This window comes from Dama dama, chromosome 9 (genome assembly GCF_033118175.1).
Source record: "Dama dama isolate Ldn47 chromosome 9, ASM3311817v1, whole genome shotgun sequence".
Classification (NCBI taxonomy): Eukaryota; Metazoa; Chordata; class Mammalia; order Artiodactyla; family Cervidae; genus Dama; species Dama dama.
In genome coordinates this window covers 55,489,762-55,511,741 of record NC_083689.1, presented here as the reverse complement: position 1 = coordinate 55,511,741, position 21,980 = coordinate 55,489,762, and the positions used below count along the sequence as shown (strand labels likewise).

The window sequence follows — 21,980 nt, the reverse complement described above, 5'->3', positions numbered from 1 at the left end:
TTATCAGATTCTCAAAGGAACTTGGAATTCTAAAAATGCTAACTGCCTTAGAATAAATAACTTTGAAAAACTTCATGGCTCAGTCAACACCCATTAGTTAATAATGCCAATTTATGATAAACACCTTGGTTTTATATTATAAAGTTAACAATGGCAGTAAACTTATCTGAAATCAGAGGACACTTTAAGAGACTAGATCTATTACAACTTTAAATTACTTCATGCAATTCTAACTAACTGGTAACTCCTACATCACTTAAGATCTCTTTCTTATTTACTTTAGAGATAAGGGCCCCTAATGGAGTAGGGCTTGTTGAATAGTTCTGGCTCTCCAAACATCCTGGCATAACCAATGATGCTACTTACAACCAAACTTGGAAGGGAAGGAGGTTGAGAGAGAGGAAGGGGGAAGAAAAGAAGAGAGGGGAAGAGAGGAGAAGGACTAAAACTTCAGTTGCATTAATGAGAGGAATGTCTGCTTTTGATGGATACCAGAAAGTTAATAGACTCTTATTATAAAAACAACTAATTTCAGAACAAATACATGTATTATCACATTATAAACATTAAAAACAGAGAAAGCAGCTGAACAAGGATAGATGTCCTAGGGCCACTGGTATTTTGTAGACTTGACTACAAAACTTGTGTGGATGAACCAGCTACACCTGATCTAGGTTCAATTTTATGAAACCAGAACAAAGACAAACAAAAAAAAAATCATTTTAAATGTTGAGATAATTCCAAAAAAACAAATGAAAAAAAGTTAAATATTCAAAATTATTCCACTCATTCTTCTCCAGAGACTATCACTGCTGGTGTACAACTTACCCTCACAATCAGGATCCACTTAATTAGAGAGAGACCAAATCCTGAAATGGCCCCATACCTTCCTGCAGCTGAAGTGGTCAGGCAAAAAGACAGGAAGAACCCAATCCAGTTAAAGAGGAATGCCACTGTAAAAGCCGAGAGAAGAAAAGAGGCAGGTCAGATATGTCCTGTTATCCAAGGAGCAAGAGTTCTAAGGGTGCACTCTGCATTTACTTCTGTTTAAATGGCTTTCCCAAGGATAAATGAGCTGAGCCCACCCTCCACAACTGTTACCTCACTTCCCCAAAATTGCCATCCTCTGTCTTCCTCCCAAAAGTAAACAAGAAAGCACAGTTTCTAAATATCAAGTGTTTTATTATTACATCTAGTGCTATACACTTTAAGAAATAACTTAATATCACCAAACTGCATACTTATGACTTGCACCCTTTACTGTATATGTTGTACCTGAGTAATTAAACATTATTTGAACATTAAATTAGTGCCCCTAAATAATCTGATTCAAGTCATTCATCCTCTTGCTTCTGTAAACTTTGACAGCTTACACAATGCATTATCTCTAAAAACACTGCACTTCCTTCATATCTTTTTAATACAGCAAATAAAAGAAATAGTTGCTCAGTCCCAAGTCAGGCATATGGAAAGTTAAATGCAAAATAACATCAAGTGGGAAAAATTAGGCTGACTTTGATGTGTTGGAAAATAGAAGCATGCAAAACAGAATTCATCAGACAAAGGCATTTACTTCCTATTTTATAGGTCAAGAATGAGTAGGAGGAATGCTTAAGGGGTTCTGAAGATCAGAAAAATGAAGCTCAGCTCAAGCAAAAATGTAGCATCCCCCATAACTGCTTTAATTATATTTTCCATAGATACTCACGGAAATTGAAGATAGAGACAGGAAATTAAGACTAAAGTGTACTGTGCTTTGAACGTGTCAGTAAAAAGCATCAAATACATAAAATTATTAAAATATTAGCTCAATTAGTTCTTTTAATTTCATCATATTCACTCAGAATCTAAAGCACTCTGGTTTGGGGGGAGGGGCTCTACTGTGTGTATACACTTACTGAAGAAAGTTAACATGAAAATCCCATCGTTTCCTATCCTCATCTGATCAGGATCATCAAACTCCTCCCGACCTGCAAACTCCTCATCCTAAATGAAAAGAAAAGGTAAGTTCACAATAAATTACTTCAAGACAAGGAAAGACATCAAGAAAAACTGAGAAAGGGACAAAAGTGACTTCCAATGAGAAAATGTACTGCTTTGGCTCAATTTAAAAACTAAGAGCATTAACGTTTAGTATACATTAAATTTTTCATTGGTCTTCTAAGATAAAATTTTTTCTGAAATGAAAGGAATTTTTCACTTTCTAACCCAAGTTAACAATGTATTTCAAAAATTATAAAGTTCACAAAGAACTATTCACTCTTCCTTATATATATACATATATATATAAACATAAAGAAATATAAAGAAAAAGGAGAAAATTCTCTTACACATTTGACTTAAATGCTAGCATATCAGTAATACAGGGCCTGTTTAGCCCAGAATATTAGTAATCCTGGGCCTATTTAGAAGATACCATTGATTAGCTCAAGAGTTTTATGAGAATGACTTAGTGGGGGCAGGTGGAAGAAGATACTGTGAACATATATGAAGAGTCTAACAGTGCTGCCCATGCTCAACTCTGGAACTGTTTATTTATATCGGTATACAGGTCTGAAACAACCTCACTTCCAATCTTATTGGCAGAGAGAATCCTTTCCATCCTAACCAGAAAACAGAATTGCAAGTCTAGAAGGAACATGATCTTGACCAACACTGACACCAACATATGTAGCCTACCTTTTTCTTTAATTTTTAAAACTTATTTATTTATGGCTGTGCTTGGCCTTCGATGTTACATACGTGCTTTTCTCTAGTTGTGGCAAGCAAGGGCTACTGTTCATTGAGATGCATGTGCTTCTCACTGCAGTGACTTCTCTTGTTGCTTCTCTTGAGCACGGACTTCAGTGTGTGCGGGCTTCAGCAACTGTGGTGGCTCAGTCTTAGTTTGCCTGCTCCATATAGGATCTTCCCAGACCAGGGATTGAACCTGTGTACCCTGCACTGGGACATGGATTTTTAGCCACTGGATCACCAGGAAAGTCCCCTACCTTTTCAACTAATTGTAGGTATGTGTTGAAATATTGGAAAAAAAAAATGAATACACACTTAAAGTGGTAGATTTATACACAATCCAATGAGGGTTCCTCAAATGAAAAATAAATAAACAAATAAAGAAAATTTTAGGGAGAACCAAAAGTTGCCCTACACAGAAAAGGGATGGGGACATTCCTAATAAACTGTTAACTTATGCCCCTGAAGAATGGGAAACAAAGAAGTGGAAGTAGCAGCTTCATCTAATTTACCATCTTTCCTCTAATGTTTGAAATTTATACAAGAATGGGTTCTCTCATATTTTTTAAAATAAGAAATACCTAGTATTCTGAATTCATATTAGCAGGAAGAACAGGCTTTGCCAAATTCGAAAGTAACTGTTTTGTGGGAGTCCCTGGTGATCAGTGGTAAAGAATCTGCCTGCCAATGCAGGGGACATGGGTTCCGGTCCTGATCTGGGAAGATCCCACATGCTGCAGAGCAACTAAGCCCATGTGCCCGAACTATTGAGTCTATGCTCTAGAGTCCAGGTGCTGCAACTCCTGAGCTCACGTGCCACAACTATCAAAGCCCATGTGTTCTGGAGCCCATGCTCTGCAACGAGAGAAGCCACTGCAATGAGAAGCCTGTGCACTGCTACAGAGAGCAGCCCCCGCTCACGACAACCAGAGACAAGCCAGCACAGCAACGAGGACCAAGCACAGCCAAAAATAAAGATAAATAAAATAAAAAGAGAGGAACTGTTTTGTGCATAACTATTCAAAATAAACTACCAAAATACATGGAAGTAATGCCTAGTAAGACTATAAATGTCTTCTAACCATTCTTTCTATCTTGGTATCTCTAGTCCCAGAATTCCTCCTTAAATTGTCACCAGGTTACTGTTTCTAAAACACCACACTTGTCTTATCATACCCTCGCTTAAAAACTTTGAAGGATTCTGTGAGATCTACATGTAAAGTCTAAATGTCTCAGCCTAGCATTCGGAAGATTCTACGACCTACAGTTCTGGCCAAACTCTTTGCTGAACCAACACCAATCACTACAACCACAGAAAGTGACCTGTACCTGGCTGAATCACATCTGCTTTCTGAGCTTTCCCCTCTGGAATGTTCTTCTCCATCAAAACTCAGGGCCCACTTCAAATCCCATCTTCCCCATGATCGCAAGATTAAAGTCACAATTCTTAATGCTCACTGCTCTTGTGCTGCCCCTTAAGATACAGGTCTTTGTGGGCCTTTTCCCTAGTTGGACTTTAAGCTCTTGTATGGCAGGAGCATTGCCTTATACAAAGCCTTCTATCTATCCACTGCAAAATACATAGCAAATTGTATATAAAAGTGTTCCATACATATTTGTCGAATAATAGAACCCCTTAAGAAGTTCTTAAATGCATATATTTGTGAAATAAAACAGAGTTCTGTGATTAAGCAGCATTAATCTCCTGGTCTATTTCTATGGGACAGTTACCATAATTCAAGGTCTAGAGAGTAGATACAAGGACTTTGGAGTCTAAAATGTCTGGGCTTGACTCACCTATGCTACTTTAATTAGCTATATGACTTTGGGAAATTTTTAATCTCTTTGGGTCTCAATTTTTGCATCTGTAAAATGAAGATAATATAATTTCTACCTTGCAAGGTTATTGTGAGGACTGAAAATAATATGTATTATATATGTAAGCACAAAACACAGTGTCAACCATGTTGTTTGCTTCTAATACATGTTAACTATAAAAACACTGTTTTCTGTTTAGACAATTGAGCTCCATGAGGGCTCTTCCTTGCACCTGTAAGAAGTGAATGCATGTCACCATGCAGAATCAGCTTAGACTATGCTTATGAACTGTAACTTCTGCCAAGCAGTGGTTTTAGGAGTGCTACCCGTCATGGAAGATGTGATCTGCAGTCTATCATCCTAAGGCCTGAACCTCTAGGCCTTGAGTCATTGCACTGCCCAGACTGAACTTATGTTCTTATTCTTATCTTTTACTCTAGCTTCCTGCTAGGCCTAGGGTCTGGAGCCCTGACTGTCCCATTTCCAGGGACTGAGTCCTGCTCTCCTTTCCCCCAGTATCAGACCCACGGTCCCACTTGCACCAGCTTCAACCTGAATGAATACATGTGAAACCACAATTGTATCACTTATGGGTCTGACATCATGAATCACGAGTGCCCAAAATTCTCCACTGGCTTTCATTACATCCCACCTCCCCTTTCAAGAAGTAACATCAGGCCAGATGGAATCTGAAATCATTATGCCTCCACAGATGGCATGATCTGGACTGCTGGTGGCATAGGGTTCAACCAGATGATTGTTAGAGCCCCCTCTGAGTTTAATGTTATGAAGCTGCACATATTTATTCTCTCCACAAATTCCTAAGCAGCTATCTACTTAACACCGAAATATTAAGTAGACAGGATCAAGGCAAAATTGGTATATTCCTATATCAGCTCTGCTCCAAGATGTTTCAGCCATGAAAGGAGACTTGAGAAAGTGAGGGTAGTAGTAGAGATACAGGAAAAATGAACTGGTTTGACTAGTGATTTTTCTGCTCTTTTATACTGTTTACCTCCATTATCTTCAGGAAAAGATAAGAGTCTATTATCCCAAAAGAAAAATGTATCAGATTTTAAAGATTAGTTGTACTTTTACTAATCAATTTAATCTAAGTAATATCACAAAGTTGATAATGCAAAGAACTTAATTCCCATAAACTAGTACCAAATAACAAGGTATAAGTTGGACTTACTCTTCCAGGAACCAAAGGGATAGTAGCTTCAGCTTTGGTTCTCTCAGCTTCATCATAACTGGGCAGTGTGGTAGCCACATTGTAAGATGGGGGCTTTGGAAACCCAGACTCATCTTTGTAGTCAAAATATGCTGCAAAATAAAAAGGAAGTCACACTTATCCAGTGATTAGCTGAAATAAGGAAAAAGGATTTCTGCTAACTCTGGCAAACAAAAACCAACCATTCCTCTAAAATTTTGCTGTTGTTTTAGTTGCTAAGTCCGACTCTTTGTGACTCCATGGACTGTAGCCCACTAGGCCCCTCTGTCCATGGGATTTCCCATGCAAGAATACTGGAGTGGGTTACCATTTCTTTCTCCAGGGTATCTTCCTGACCCAGGGATCAAACCCACATCTTCAGAACTGGCAAGTGGGTTCTTTACCACTGACCCACCAGGGAAGCCCTCCTCAAACATAACATGTAGAATAACTGAATCAAAAGATGCTGAACATGGGATTGGGAATGATTTTTAAACTTATTGGCTTTTCGATTATTTCAATTCCAGATTCACTTTCCTTTCCCTGCCAAACGCTTTTGAACACTTTTTCTGGCTCACTATGTGGTGGCTTCTCAGGTGGCATTAGTGGTAAAAGAGCTTGTCTGTGAATGCAGGAAACATAAGAGACACGGGTCCTATCCCTGGGTGGGGAAGATCTCCTGGAGGAGGGCACAGCAACCCACTCCAGTATTCTTGCCTGGAGAATCCCATGGACAGAGGAGCCTGTTGGGCTACAGTCCATGGGGTCCAAAAGAGTTGGATATGACTGAAGCAACTCAGCATGCATGTGGTGTGTTCACAAAAGCATGGAATATTAATAATAGCATAAGGTAAAGTTTAAGCTAAAAATAATTCACCTGTGTGTTTGGAAATCTGTACCATGGTTTCCTCCCACTTATAACATCAAAATTAACTTGAAAAAAAGGTTAAAATTAATATTTCATAGATTTTTGCACTTTGATTCTTTCACATTATTTTTACCATGTATTGTTTCCTATGACACGCTTAAGGTAATCACAGGTTCAGTTAGAGTCATTGAGTGGAATCTAGCATCCCCTCTTTTTAAATTTACATCTTCATTCTCACTGATTTCTATTATAATAGATTCAATATGTATTATTAGAACAGATCTATTTACAAATGGATTAAATTTTCTACACAATTTTTTTAAAAACTTAAGAATTCTGAAAAAACTCCTATGCGTCAAGATTAACATTTTTTTCTCCACCTTGCTTAACTATAATTAACTTCCAATTTTACTGTAGTATATTACTGAAATTATCAATCAATAGAATTCACCTCATTAACAAAAAAAGATAAAAATTTATTGTTTTCACATGGGCAGAAGGATTTTAAAAATACCTAAATCTGATTCTTTAATCTTTTCACAAATCTCTATGAAAAATCTAGAGTAAATATCATAATTAATGCTAAGTTATTAAAAGCTTTCTCCCCTAAGATTAGAAAATCAGACAAAAATGGCCCACAATTACCACTTCTAATCAAACATTATCTTAGACGTACAAATCAAGTTGGTGCAAAAGTAATTGCAGTTTTCCATGGTTGGACTTTGCCGTTTGATACTGGAAAGTGAAAGTCGTTCAGTCATGTCCCATTCTTTGCAAACCCATGGACTGTATATCATCAAAGCTGATCCTCTTAAAACTACACGAGAAGTTGTAATAAGAACTCAACATCCACCATTCTATAGTTGTTCAGCACTTGAAGCAAATTAGAAAGGTGAGAAACCTTGGTGAGTGCCTCATGAGTGGATCGCAAATCAAAAAATTGTCATTTTGAAGTGTCGCCTTCTCTTACTGTACACAACAACAAACCATTTCTCAATCAGACTGTGATGTACCATGAAAAGTAGACTTTATATGACAACCGGCAATGACCAGCTCAGTGGCTGGACCAAGAATAAGCTCCAAAGCACTTCCGAAGGCCAAATTTGCACCAAAAAAAGCTCATGGTTACTGTCTGGTGTCTGCTGCCTGTCTGATCCAATATAGCTTTCTGAATTCCAGCAAAACCAATACATCTGAGAAGTATGCTCAGCAAATGGATGAGATGCACCAAAAACTGCAAAGCCTGCAGCCAGCATTGGTCAACAGAAAGGGCTCAATTCTTCTTCACAACAATGCCCAACTGCACATCACAAAACCAAAACTTCAAAAGCTGAACGAGCTGGCTTACAAAGTTTTGTCTCATCTGTCATATTCACCTGACCTCTTGCCAAGCGACTATCACTTCTTCAAGCATCTTGACAATTTTTTGCAGGGAAAATGCTTCCACAACCAGCAGGAGGCAGAAAATGCTTTCCAAGAGTTCATCAAATCCCAAGGCAAGGATTTTTATGCTACAGGAATAAACAAACTTCTCCTTGGCAAAAATGTGTTGATTTTAACGGTTTCTATTTTGATTAATAAAGATGTGTTTGAGCCTAGTTATAATGATTTAAAACTCACAGTCTGAAATTGAAACTTTGTTTGCACCAACCTAGTACTAGTTGATGCAGTATGGCAAGAAAAGAGAATACAAGACGAAAGGATTGGAAAAGAATAAGTCTATTAAGTCTATCCTTAATCATGGAAGACATAATTACATATGTAGAAAATCCAAGAGTATCTACAAATTATTAGAATTAATATATGAATTTAGGAAAGTCTCTGAACACAGAGTTAAAATAAACCATCAATTATATTTTCTATGTCAACAACAAACAGAAAATAAAAGTATACATGGACCATTTACAACAGCATCAAAACAAATAAAATACCTAGGAATAAATCTAATTAAAAAGATGTAAGAAAAACATATGTAAGAAACAAGATGCAAGGTCTCTATATTGAAACTCACAAAATATTATTCAGCGAAATTAAAGAAAATCTTAATAAATGGGAGGGATTTAACATAGACTGGAAGACATGATATTATAAAGATGCTAATTATCTTCAAATTAATAAACAGATTAAGTGCAATCCCAACTAAACTTCCAGGAGAGTTTTTATTTCTTCCCATTTTATGGAAACTGGCAAGCTGATTCTAAACTGTAAATGAAAATACAAAAAGCCAAGAAGTATCAAAGCAATCTTGAAGAACGAAAAGACTAAAGGACCTAATTACCAGATATCAAGATTATAAAGCTCTGGAATTAAGACAGTGGAGTATAGGCACAAAGGTGAATAAACAGACCAAAGAAAGCACTGAATCCAGAAAACAGATACTCACATACATATATGGTCACCTGATTCATGACAAAGGTGACACTGCAGTACAGTGGAGGAAAAATGGTCTTTTCAATGAATGGTGTGGGACCAAATGGATATCCGTAAGGAAAAACAATCTTGACCACTACCTCATACTATACAGAAAAAAAACAATTCCAGATGGAATGCAGACCTATCTAAACAAGAAAAATAAAATATCAAAGCTTTTAGAATAAAATTAGGAAAATGTATTATTGAAACTAAAGCTGCCACCTAATCCAATTCAAGAAACTTGTTTTTCTCTGTCAAAATAACTACTTTACATACATATGCACACATATACATGCATAAATAATTTCCTTAAAATTTTACTTTTAATTAAATCATACAAAAATTGTATTACAAATTGATGGGTATAATCTGAATTGCCCATAGCCATAGTAATTCTGAATATATGAACAAAACTGGTATCTACCACTTTAAGGAAAGCTTTTTTTGGCCACACCACAGTTTGCAAGACCTCAGTTCTTCAATCAGGGAGTGAACCTGGGCCATGGCAGTGAAAACCTGGAATCCTAACCAGCAGGCCACCAGGGAACTCTCCTTACTACCTTAAGTTGAGGGAAATCAAGAATATTTTTATTTCCCTATTTCAAAGGATTTTTTAAAAATGGGATCCATCAATATAGACACCTTACATAAAATTTTAAGTTTCCATGAAAAGTTTAATGACAATCTTTTCTAATTTAGTACATTCAAAACAAAAATCCAGTATTTGTTTACCACAATTTATATACCACAAATTAAAACAGGTAAACTGAATATACAGAAAGGTGGTTTTTGACTTTTCCCCACCAACACGTGTGCACCACTCCACTTCTAACTATCAGTCACATACTTGCCACTCTGCCACAGTTCTGTTTCAGAGAATATGGGAGAGGTTCCATCAAAACTGGTCAGCTTTCAGCAATTAAAGCAGAACTGGTATCACAAAGATTTAATTACCAAAAGTCCTAAACTATCACAATTTTATTTCTTTTCCCCATCTCTTCTAAACTTATGTGTGAAAATTATAAAGATAATCTGACAGGATGGAAAGAAAAAAAATTAATTAAGGAGGTTCTGAACTATGAGGAAGAAAATGAAAAAGTTGGGAGACTTCTAGCTTTTTTTATTTAAGGATTTATTAGCTTTTTATTTATTATAAAAGAAATCAAACATATTATGTTCCAGGTCACAGGTACTAGAATCAAAGGGCAGAACAATCAACAAGAAAACTATAAAAAGAACAAGAGAAAAAAACAGGCGATCACTTGGTTTTTGAATTCTACCCTTATATTAAGAGTCCGCTGGGATGAAATTAAGTTCCATAAAAAAGGCACACTGGAATGGGGCTTTTATCTGTTTTTCAGAACAGTAACATGAGTTTTTTTCACCTCAGGCTACAAACTAAAAATAATGTTAAAGATTTCTTACAGAAAGCTGAACCAAATACAAACACCAACAAATACTTAGTAGACAAAAGTCTCTGGCTAACCCATTTCAAGAGCTCAGCAGTCATCTCACCCTGTCACCTACCTGCACTCTCCGCAGAGATGCTGCTGTAAGGTGGAGGAGCATCCCCTGCGGCCTGTTCAGGCTCTCCAGGCTCTTCTTCATTCTGCAACTAAATAAAAATTTCACATTTTAATGCAATATAAAGGCAATTAGAGGAAAACCTGAAAACTGGAATAGCTTTTCTGGAAAGCTATTTGGCAGTGGGTTTCAAAAGTGTTAAAATGTGCAGCTCCTTTTATCTACTCCCAGGATTTATCCTAAGGAAATAATCAGAAAGATGCAAATAAGGTAGCAAATAAATGCTATTCAGGAACAACCTAAATACCAATCATAGGGGACTTATTAAATTACAGTTGATCTCACAAAGGATTACTAAGTAGCAACAAAAATGAAAATGAAGAAAATTCGATGACTTGAACAGAAAGATTTGTGTTGTACTGTTACATAAAAAAGAATTTATCAAACCATATGAATCACATAATTTGGTTTTGAAAGACAGTTATGTGATGGAAAGCAGGTCTATGATAGACATCTACAGTTTACACTGTTTATCTTAGGAGATGCAATCAGAGGAGATTTTTTTCCTTGTGTATACATATGTTTTGTAATGAACATTTATCACTTGTATAATTTTTCCAGTTAGAATAATAAAAATCTGTTAAGACAAAGACAAATCACAGTAAAACCAAGGTCTACTCAGTCTGCACAAAGATTGTATCTTAAATAATTGAGATATTTACAAAAACATAAAATTCAACATATAACCTCTGTCAATACATCTTCCTCTTCTGTATCAGTAACTTTCTCACTGGTCAAATCTATAGCTCCAGTTACTTTACATAACTGACACTGAAACTGTCTTTCTGCCACTACCAGTCTAGACAGTCTACCCAACTCATCTTCATAAACAAAAACATGTGATTTAACTTTCCACTGTGACAACAGAATACAGCTCATTTAAAAGATGAACTGGCTGAGAGTTAGTCTACCGGTAGGCAGATGAGAACATGCTTCAGAGGTGATGGAAGGACTGCTTCCTGATCTGGGTGTTGGTTTTGTGGATGTTAATGCCATTCATGTTTAGTAAATGCTACAGATTTATTCAGTTTTCTGTGTCTGTATTTTACAAAAGAATTTTAAAGAAAAAATTAAAAACATTTAAAAAAAAGATTAACTGGTTGAGAATGGGAGTCAATCTGTAAAGTACTAACATAGTATTTATCACTGTAACTGATTTGGGGGTTTGGGTACCAGATGTACACCATCAAGCTATATAGAGCTGGACTTCCCTGGTGGTACAGTGGATAGGAATCCGCCTGCCAATTCAGGGGACACGAGTTCGATCCCTAGTCTGTGAAGATTCCACATGCAGCAGACAACTGAGACCGTGTGCCACAACTACTGAAGCCTGCACTCCCAGAGCCTGTGTTCTGTAGCAGGAGAAACCACCACAAGAAGCCCCCACAAGTTGCAAATAAAGCCAGTATGCAGCAACGAAGACCAAGTACAGCCAAAAATAAAATAATAAATAAAATTATTTTTAAAACGGCCCATATCTTTTTAATTTTTTTTAAAAAGACATATAGAGCCAACTGAGTCAAAGGTAAAATACAAATCCTTCTAAACCAACTGCTGCAAAGAATTCTATCTTGAATTGAAACCTAAAGGCTGACGTGTCCTCACATGAAGTAGATATTAAATCTGAAAGATCTGTCTTCAATTCTCACGCTATTCAAAATTAGAAGCAAACACCACCTTTCGGATCAATACTGCAAAGCACGTGTGTGTTTTAAGTTGCTTCAGTCATGTCTGACTCTTTGTGACCCCAGGGACTGTAGCCCACCAGGCTCCTCTGTCCACATGATTTCTCAAGCAAGAATACTGGAGTGGGTTGTCATTTCCTCCTCCAGGGGATTTTCCTGACTCAGGGATCAAACCCAAGTCTACTCCGTTGGCAGGCAGGTTCTTTACCACTAGCCTTACCTGGGAGAGTAATATTGCAAAGCATTGTTTCAAGTGAATTCTGCCAAATTTTCATCATTATCTACCACCTGGGCACATTTTTTTGAACACTAGTTATCTAACATTAAACTTAAGGCATTCCCAAAATAACTGCATTGTAATGTAAGTTACATTACATTACAATTACAACTGTAATTGTAATGTAAGATGTAATGTAAGAAGAAGTGCATGTATGTTTGCTCAATCGTATCTGACTTTCTGTGACCCTATGGACTGTAGCCTGCCAGGCTCCTCTGTCCATGGGATTCTACAGGCAAGAATACTGGAGTGTGTTGCCATTTCCTTCTCCAGGGGATCTTCCAACCCAGGGATCAAACCCGCATCTTCTGCATTAACAGGAAGATTCTTTACCACTGAGTCACTTGGGAAGCCCTTCAGAAGAAGGCTTCTGGGCAAAATAGCTACAGTAAATTCAAATGTTTCTGGGAGACCAAATCAGTAAATTATTTAAATAGAGATCCTGGGGCCAGGTTCACTTGAACAGTTTTAACACCTGCATATCTCCAGACAAAGCATTCTCAATTTACTTCCAACTTACCACTCTTGTGCACTGCAGGAAGTGCAAAAAAACCCCAGTAAAAACAAAGCTGCAAAAAGCAGCAAGTCAGCAGCAAAAGCAAAGGCAAAAAGAGTTTTACGAATGTTGCCTTAATTTACTACAGCCAGTCATGTTCTTTATTTAAACCTAATTTCTCATTTTTTATTTGACTTTTTTTCTATTTCTTGAGGTTGGTCAAATAATCCTGTTACCTCTGCATAATTAAGATTTCAGAAAGAAAGCATGACAATTCTAAGAAATACAGAATTCTAAGAAATAAAGCATAAAGGAGTTTTAACACGTGTATCTGCAAGATAGGTTGCTTGTCTCCTAGCAACCTAGAAATGTGAAATTTGATCATCCCACATCAGGGTAACAGATAACAGAGCAAAGAAATTCCAATTGACTCAGAAACCCCCATTTTCTCTTTAATGAGGAAAAAAGAAACATCTCGAGGTAAAATTTTTTACTACATTAAAATTCACCACTTTTGAATCATTAATTAATAAATAGTAAGTAATTATTAGTAATCAATCATACTAATATTATTTCTAGCTGAAAAAACAACCAACAAAAAGACACCTACTATGATTAAGGAGGCTGATGTATTAGGAAGATCTCAGGACCTCACTATACAGGGTTTGCAACTCTGACTTCTTTTCTATAATGCTGGTGATAAATTTAGGCTCCATCAAGAAAGGCGTTTAAAATAAAACACTACAATGTTGGAGGGAAAGAGGCAATCACCTTCAGGAAGTATTCAGTGATCATCAGAGTGTGAATAATAACATGCTATACAACAGAATCCCTAGGTGTACATCTTTTTACACCTTGGGGGCATCTACTGCCATTAATTTGTCTGCCAGCCAAACAAGTCACACACTCACTAACAGGGATTGTGGGGGCATTGGGAAATACTGCACTACAACTCAAGCGGGCCTTATCTATAAGGCTGTGAGACTGGTTATATGGTTCCATAATATGTTCTTAAGGTTCCCCTTTTCTGTCCTTGGAAACCTTTCCTATGCAGTCCTCCCTAACATATCCCTGGGGCTCGGGGATCCTCACGCTCTCCCAGGGCTCTCTAAGAGAATATGTGTCATTGTCAATTTGAGGCTGTCGCTGGAAAGATGCCCAGTCTCTTCTAGCAGCTGGGTCAGTGGAAGCCTGATTCCAGCCCACCTGCTACAGATTCCTCTGCAGGGGCTGTGGAGAGACAAGTTTGAAAAGTGGTGGGACTTCTGCCCTCCCCCTGTGCTATGCTCCTGCCAGGGAGGGGGTTGACTGATTGTGACAGTTAATAAATACCTTTGGGGCTCTGGATTCTTTTCTGTCACATAATTTTTTTTTAAACAATTCTCATCAATTTTACTTATCTCCAAATAAGATTTAAACTGTGGTTTTCCCTTGGTTATACAATTACCTATACATGCCATATAAAGTACTGAGTACAAAACTGTGTCCTCACTGCTGATCAAGGAATAATTGAATCATGTAAAACTTCAGATGGTCTTTCTCTTCACCACACTCCTGACAGTGCCCTCACTCCTATTTCCTGATTACTTGCATTCCTCCTTATACCATGAGCAGACTTTGTTATGGCTCCCCAGAAGAACCCTAAAACTCTTCCACGTCCCCACTTTATTTATATGACACAATCTTCTAGGTACTTCTTAGCCTTGATTGTTGTTCACTCGTTAAGTCATGTCCGACTCTTCAAGACCCCACAGGCTGTAGCATGCCAGGCTCCTCTGTCCTCCACTATCTTGCAAAGTTTGCTCAAATTCATGTCCATTGAGTAGGTGATGCTATCTAACCATCCTCTGCAACCCCCTTCTCCTTTTGCCTTCAATCCCTCAGTTTAAAAAAAAAAAAAAAAAAAAAAACCACCTACCAACAGGTGCTGAAATGTTTTGTCCTGTATATTAAGTCTGTGAAATAGAGTACAACTAAAATAAAGGATGTTTTTCCTTGTTACTATCTTCCTCTATATCCTATCCACACTGTTCCTATTAGAAATAAATACATGGTGTTTTAGTTAAACAACAGAATCTCCCATAAAGAAATCATACATAACTCAAGTTCTAAGAGAAGCAAACTTCAATTAACAAGTTTAAAGACACAAACCCTATAAGTTTAAATTCTTATTTGAGCTCCCGCCACAGTAAAAAGGCTTCTCGCTACCCTCCCAAAAGCAGTTCTGAAAAGTGTTGGTCGCTCACTCATGTCCGCCTCGTTACGATCCCATGGTCTGTCCATGGAATTCTCCAGATAAGAATACTGGAGTTGGTTGTCATTTCCTTCTCTAGGGGAACTTCTCAACCCAGGGATCAAACCCAGGTCTCTTCCATTGCAGGAAGATTCTTTATCATCTGAGCCATCAGGGAAATCCCAGTAGTTTTAAAGATGAGCTTCAATTTAGAAATGAGCTGTTTTTAAGCAACAGAAGAACAAGGACTCAGATTAGGCCAAACTAAGGTCAACATTTACAACTGTATAGGATGGCAGTACCTAAAGGCACATAAAAGTCATTCTTGGATTCTCTCTACTAAGAATGGAAGAACAATTAAAAAAAAAAATTCTACTAAACATCAAAGAGAAGATCAACCCCAAAACTCATAAATCCATGAGAAGCACTATCAAAGTATACCTCATAATTCACACAAACATAACAAGTATGTGGAAAATAATGCTGAACTTATCCAATAAATCCATAAAGTTACAGTATTTTTGCGACTCATTTTTTTATTGGGTGAATCCTATTTAAACAGCAAGAAAATTTTGGTAAGTTTAAATACCTTCTTTAGATAGTAACAGTCTCAGAAAATCCTAAACTTCAGCTTTAAATGCTACTTACACTTCTAATTTTAGCATTAATTTCTAAAACATTTACCTTAAAATGCAATATTTTAAACCTCTAATTATCAACCCACTGTTTTTGCATACTCTTTAAATCTCAACAAATGAGAGTATAATTACCAGAAAGTAAAAGCACATTTCTCTAGGTAAACAACTGGGTGTGCTATTTTACTCTGTTGTTCAGAAACAGCCAGTTTGTGAGGACTAAAAATTTTCTATTGTATATAGACTATAGTGGGTTTTTTTGTAATTGAAGTATAATTGACATTCAACATCATATATTAGTTTCAGGTGCACTTTATAGTAATTCAAGATTCATATACATTTCAAAACGATCACCGTGATCTAGTTACCATCTGTCACCATTCAAAGTTGTTATAATACTACTGACTATATTCCCTATGCTATATATCATTACATCCCCATGACTTGAACTCTGTACCCCTTAATCACCTTCATCTATTTCACCTGCCGCCCAATCCACCTCCCCTCTGGCAACCACCAGTTTGCAGATCTTATACTTGTATATAATATACTGACTATAAATTATTCCACCACCAACAAATTCTATACATTCAAGAATAGTTTTCTACTAACTTACTATTAACTAGGGGATGATATTTATATAAGGTAATTTTGACAACAAAATTCAGTAATTAAAAGACCATCTAATTTTAACAGACATTTCTCCGAAAAAGATATATACAGCCAGTATACATGAGATGTTCAACATTATTAGTCATCAAGAAATGCAAATCAAAGCCACAAGATATCACATTGCACCCAAGCATATGGCCATAAACAAAAGGAAAAAAGGGGGGGAAAAAATCAAAATCAAGTGGTGTTGAATATGCAGAGAAATTAGAACACTCATACACAAGATGGAAAATAGTTTGGTTGTTTCTCAAAATAAAGTTAAACACAGAATTAAAAAAGGATCCAGCAAATTCCACTCCTAGACACATATTCAAGAAAATTGAAAATATATCTTCACAGAAAAACTTACATAAAATTTCACAGCAGCATTATTTATAATAGTCAAATTGTTCATCAAATGATGAATGGATAAACAAAATCTGGTATATCCATTTAAAACGATGGGCTTCCCTGGTAGCTCAGATGGTAAAGAATCTGCCTGCAATGCAAGACACCCAGGTTCAATCCCTGGGTTGGGAAGATCCTTGTAGAAGGAAATGGCAACCCATGCCAAAATTCTTGCCTGGAAAATTCCATGGACAGAGCAGACTTGGGGGTTGGGGGGTGGGCTACAGACTATGGGGTCGCAAAGAGTTGGACACGACTGAGAGACTAACACACACACTTTCAAAAAGGATGGACAGAAATAAATAACCCTAACCAAAAAAAAAAAAAAACCAAGAAACAAAAACGATGAAGCACTGATAACATTCTAAAACCTGATTGAACCCTGAAAACATTATGCTAAGAAAAAGGAGCCAATCACAAAACACCACATAGTGTATGATTTCATTTATATAATGTCTCCAGAAAAGGCAAATATAATAAAGACAGAAAGGGTGGTGGATGCCAAGTGCTAGGAAATGGAAAAGTGTGGAGTAGAGTTACTGACTGCTAATAGGACTATGTTTCTTTTGCAGGTGATTCAAGTGTTCTGGAATTAGATAGTAGGAACGGTGGCAAAACCTGTAAATACGGTAAAAATCATTGACCTGTACACTGCAAAAAGATGAACTATATGGCATGTGGATTACAACTCAAAAATAGGAAGAGTATTTTCTAATATTAAAACTGCAAATCTATATAATGTACAATTTATTTAAAAGGACACTGAAAATCAACTATTCCAAATGAGTACTTCCTTGCTAAATCAATGTCTATGTCCCTTAACGGGAGGGGATGGGTCCTGATCCCATCAATATCTTCAGAGTTTAACACAGTACACCTATAAGTGAATGGATAAAAATAATAAAGGAAAATAACACACTGAACTGCAAACTAATCACACTTTTAAAAAATCCCTTAATATTTCCCTTCCCTGAAAAGAAAAATATTAGGATCAAGAAATTAAAAGACAGTTTGACCAACAATCTCTTTTAAGAGCAAAGAATAAACATCATTATTTTTTTCTATTGTTTACCTAAAGATAATTTAAAAAACAAACTACCACCAGATCTAGACTATCCTAAACATCTTTCATGGCAGAGGGAAAAGACAAAATGCAAATCCTCTTACTAGGAAATTAAAAACACAATTAAAAAATCAAAACTTACCAAAGTAAAGGAAAAGCAAAGTAATTAGGATAATGCTTTAAATAAGACAATGGCAATAACAGATGAAAAGAATACCACAGTAAATATCCTTAGAACAGCCACCAGTTTGTAAAGCTATGTAAAGATTTTTGTGGTTATCACCATTAACATGTATAAATAAATTGATGAATACAATTTGGTTTGGAAGGAGAGAAAATATTCCAAGTCAATATTTATGTTAGTCCTTAGAAATGAGAGCAAATACTTCAAACTATGATCATCAATTCGATGGCTTTTCTTCTATTTTTCACCTGAGGTCCAAGTAACACGTAAAGGCATACCATGGAGAGAGAAGAGAGGAAGGCAAGATAGTAGCCACTTATCTCCAACTTCAACTTTTTTTTTTAAACAATTCTTTTCTTAAATGAACTTAGCTGCAGCACTCAGGTCTTCGTGCAGTGCACAGACTCTCTCTAGTTGTGGCGCGCAGGTTTCAGAGTGTGCCTGCTCAGCAGCTGTGGGGGCACGGGTCTAGTTGCTCTGCATAATGTGGGATCTTAGTTCACTGACCAGGGATCGAACCAAGTCCCTTGCATTACAAGGTAGATTCCCAAACACAGGACCACCCAGAAGTCCCTTCAACTTTCTTAAGAAGCCAAGGCACCAGGAGAAATAACTCCTCATTCATTAAGGCACTAAACTAGACAACTATGGCTAGGATCGTGGCACTGTGAGATTTTTGGGAGGCACCAGAAAACTGCCATCAACTTGACCACCTCTGGGATCCATATCTTCTCTGTGCACTGTCATGCTCCAACTCTTTGCAACCCCATAGACTGTAGCCCACCAGGTTCCTCGGTCCATGGGATTCTCCAAGCAAATATAATATGGGTTGCCATTTCCTGCTCCAGGGGATCTTCCTCACCCAGGGATGAAACTCACATCTTATGTCTCCTGCACTGGCAGGCAGGTTCTTTACCACCAGCACCACCTGGGAAGTGCATTGTGAGATTTTTGGGTGGCACCAGAAAACTGCCATCAACCTGCCAACCCCTGGAATCCACGTCTTACATCCAACTGAAATATTTTCACTGATGGCTTTCATCAAGACCCTGTCAAGTAAATGGTGCCCAATGTTTCGGGTCACCTAGCTTAGGCAAAGTCTACAGCCAAGAGCCTTTCAGGTTAACGATAAGTGCCCCCCACTCCTTACCACTCTTCATGATTTTATAAAGATTGGGGAAATAAGGAACAATCACACAGTTTTCAATTAGGTAAGCCCCTCTATCTCTGAACATAATATCCTTTAAGAAGTGGCATCCAATCTATGTCTTGAGTCTTACCTTTTCTCCACTTTTTAGTTCCATATGAAAACTTGGTTCTTAGTTCAGAGCTCCAGAACCTATTTGGAGAAGGAATTAAAAGTCCTAGCAAAGATAACTTGAATTGGAGACTAAGCTCCTAGCCTGTTCTCCTTGCCTTTGACAGGACAGTTCATCTTTTGCTTACAGAATAAACAATATGAAAATACGAATTAGACAAGAGTCATTTTAAGATGGGCTTCCCTGGTGGCTCAGAAAGTAAAGAATCCACCTGCAAAGTGGGAGAATTGAGTTGGATCCCCAGATTGGGAAGATCCCCTGGAGGAGTGCATGGCAACCCACTCCAGTATTCTTGCCTGGAGAATCCCCATGGACAGAGGAGCCTGGTGGGCTATAGCCCATGGGACTGCAAACAGTCGGAGATGACTGAGCAACTAAGCACACATTTTAAAATAATTTATATAAAATCTAGTCCGTGAATGGTAAATACTCTTTTGTGTTTTTAAAATCCTGATGTTGTCTTCTAAGATGTGTTAAGGCTCTAAAATACCATCATGAAGAACTCTTAATCATTCATCATTTAATATATTAATCAAAGCTTTATGAAAAAAACTTTGTCCCAACAGAATATGGATTACAACTGGCATCTATTTAGATTTCAAGAACAATTTTTAAAAATTATTTGTTCCTATTTATAAACTCACAACAGAACTGAAAGGATTCTGGACTTGGCATACAGAACATTTCTGGTCTCCATTAAGATTTTATACACACACATATATATAACCAGAACTCTCAAACTTGGAATGTAAATTTGTAGAACCACTTTAGAAAACTGTTTAGCAATATCTACTAAAGATGAATTCATATATACTCTATGACCTAGCAATTCTACTCTAGTTATACATCCGAACAGAAACACATATTCACCAAAAGACATACCAGGGTATTCAAAGAAACACTATTCATAATACTGGAGGCTACTCAAATGCCCATTAACATCAGAATGGGTTACTATATCATGTTAACTTCACAGCATGGAATATTACAGTCACATGAATGAACAAACTATAACAACATATAATATCACAGGTGAATCTCATAAACCTAATTATGTTGAGCAAGAGAAACCAGACACAAGAGCTTTTACTGTATGACTATACTTTATATAATAAAGATCAAAACCAGGCAAACCTAACCTGCCAGTTGAGTTGTTACCTGGGTAGGGACACAACTGGAAGAGCACTTGATACGAGCTTTTGGAGTGCTGGATACGCTGCTGCTTGAACTGGGTACTAGCTAAGGTGCAATTAGCTTGTGAATTCACTGAGCTACAATACACACCTATGATTTGTGCATGTTTCTGCAGATAAATCACACTAACAATTCCAGAAGGGTTGAGAAAAGACTAGGAGAGGCTTTGTGAAACTGAGTCCCCCTAAAACTGAGTTCCTCTGCTCAGTTTATGATTAATCTCTCTCCTAAACTTTATTTCTTGTCCTGCTCCTGTTCCTCTCAGAATTGAAGGCTATCAAAAAAAAGCAGGGGGAGGGGGGGAGGATGGAACAAAGCAGGACCCTGTGGGGCCTTTCTAGATACCAAAGTCCCTCTCTACATCCTGTTTCTTGTTTGTAGAAAGGCTTTAGTCTCCCAGATCTTCCCGAAGTTCCAAAGACCAGACTCAAGCATTTAATGATTAGAATAGTCAGGGGACTCCTAGTTCCTCCTGAAGGAATAGAGATAACAATCTGATGCATACCTTTGAGCTGTTCTGCAGAAACTAGTAGAGTTTAGTGACTCTGAGATTAGAGTTTGTGGTAGCAGATCCCAAATCAGTTGGAACAAGAAGGTTGAGATTTTCCCAAAATATCACTGCTACCTCACCACCAACCAATCAGAAGGAGGTCCAGGATCTAATCACATACATATCTTACCACCCTCCTATCCAACACCTATCTTTAAAAAGTCTTGCCTGAAAGCCATCAGGGAGTTTGGGTCTTTTGAGCATAAGCTGCCCGGTTCTTCTCGCTTGAAACCTGCAAATAAACCTTTATTTTTCTGTAAACACCCGCTGTCAGCCTCACTTTCTGCACCACAGGAATATGCACCCTTGCCTGATTACCAGTTAACAGAGTAGACTGTGAGCCCTCTGCAGACTGGGACCTTTGCGTGGTTCACTACTGTATTCACCCCAGCACTTAACAGGGAGTGGCATATCGTGGATACTTTATTAGCACATGCTGACTAAATCAGGCATGGAGGTGTAGCTTTAACAGAAACCTACCTAAAGAAATGGCAGCTAATCTTAATGCCATCTTAACTTACTAGTTTGCATTTATTTAAAAGTATTCATATTACTTTACAATTCACCAAATAAATACAAGGCTAGGGCTTCCCAGGTGGCTCAGCAGTAAAAAACCACCTGCAATGCAGGAGACGCAGGTTTGATCCCTGGGTCGGG

At 37.4% G+C, this 21,980-nt stretch overlaps 1 protein-coding gene across 1 annotated transcript in view; it reads right to left on the bottom strand.

The window, feature by feature from the left end:
• Positions 1-21,980, bottom strand: part of NDFIP1 (Nedd4 family interacting protein 1) — a 48,057-nt gene that overhangs the window by 11,825 nt on the left and 14,252 nt on the right. Inside the window, exons 2-5 of the mRNA XM_061151597.1 lie at positions 10,572-10,659; positions 5,747-5,877; positions 1,899-1,986; positions 829-953 (exon numbers count right to left, since the gene is read on the bottom strand). Of these exons, the coding sequence (XP_061007580.1) occupies positions 829-953; positions 1,899-1,986; positions 5,747-5,877; positions 10,572-10,659 (432 nt within the window). The remainder of the gene's footprint in view (positions 1-828; positions 954-1,898; positions 1,987-5,746; positions 5,878-10,571; positions 10,660-21,980) is intronic.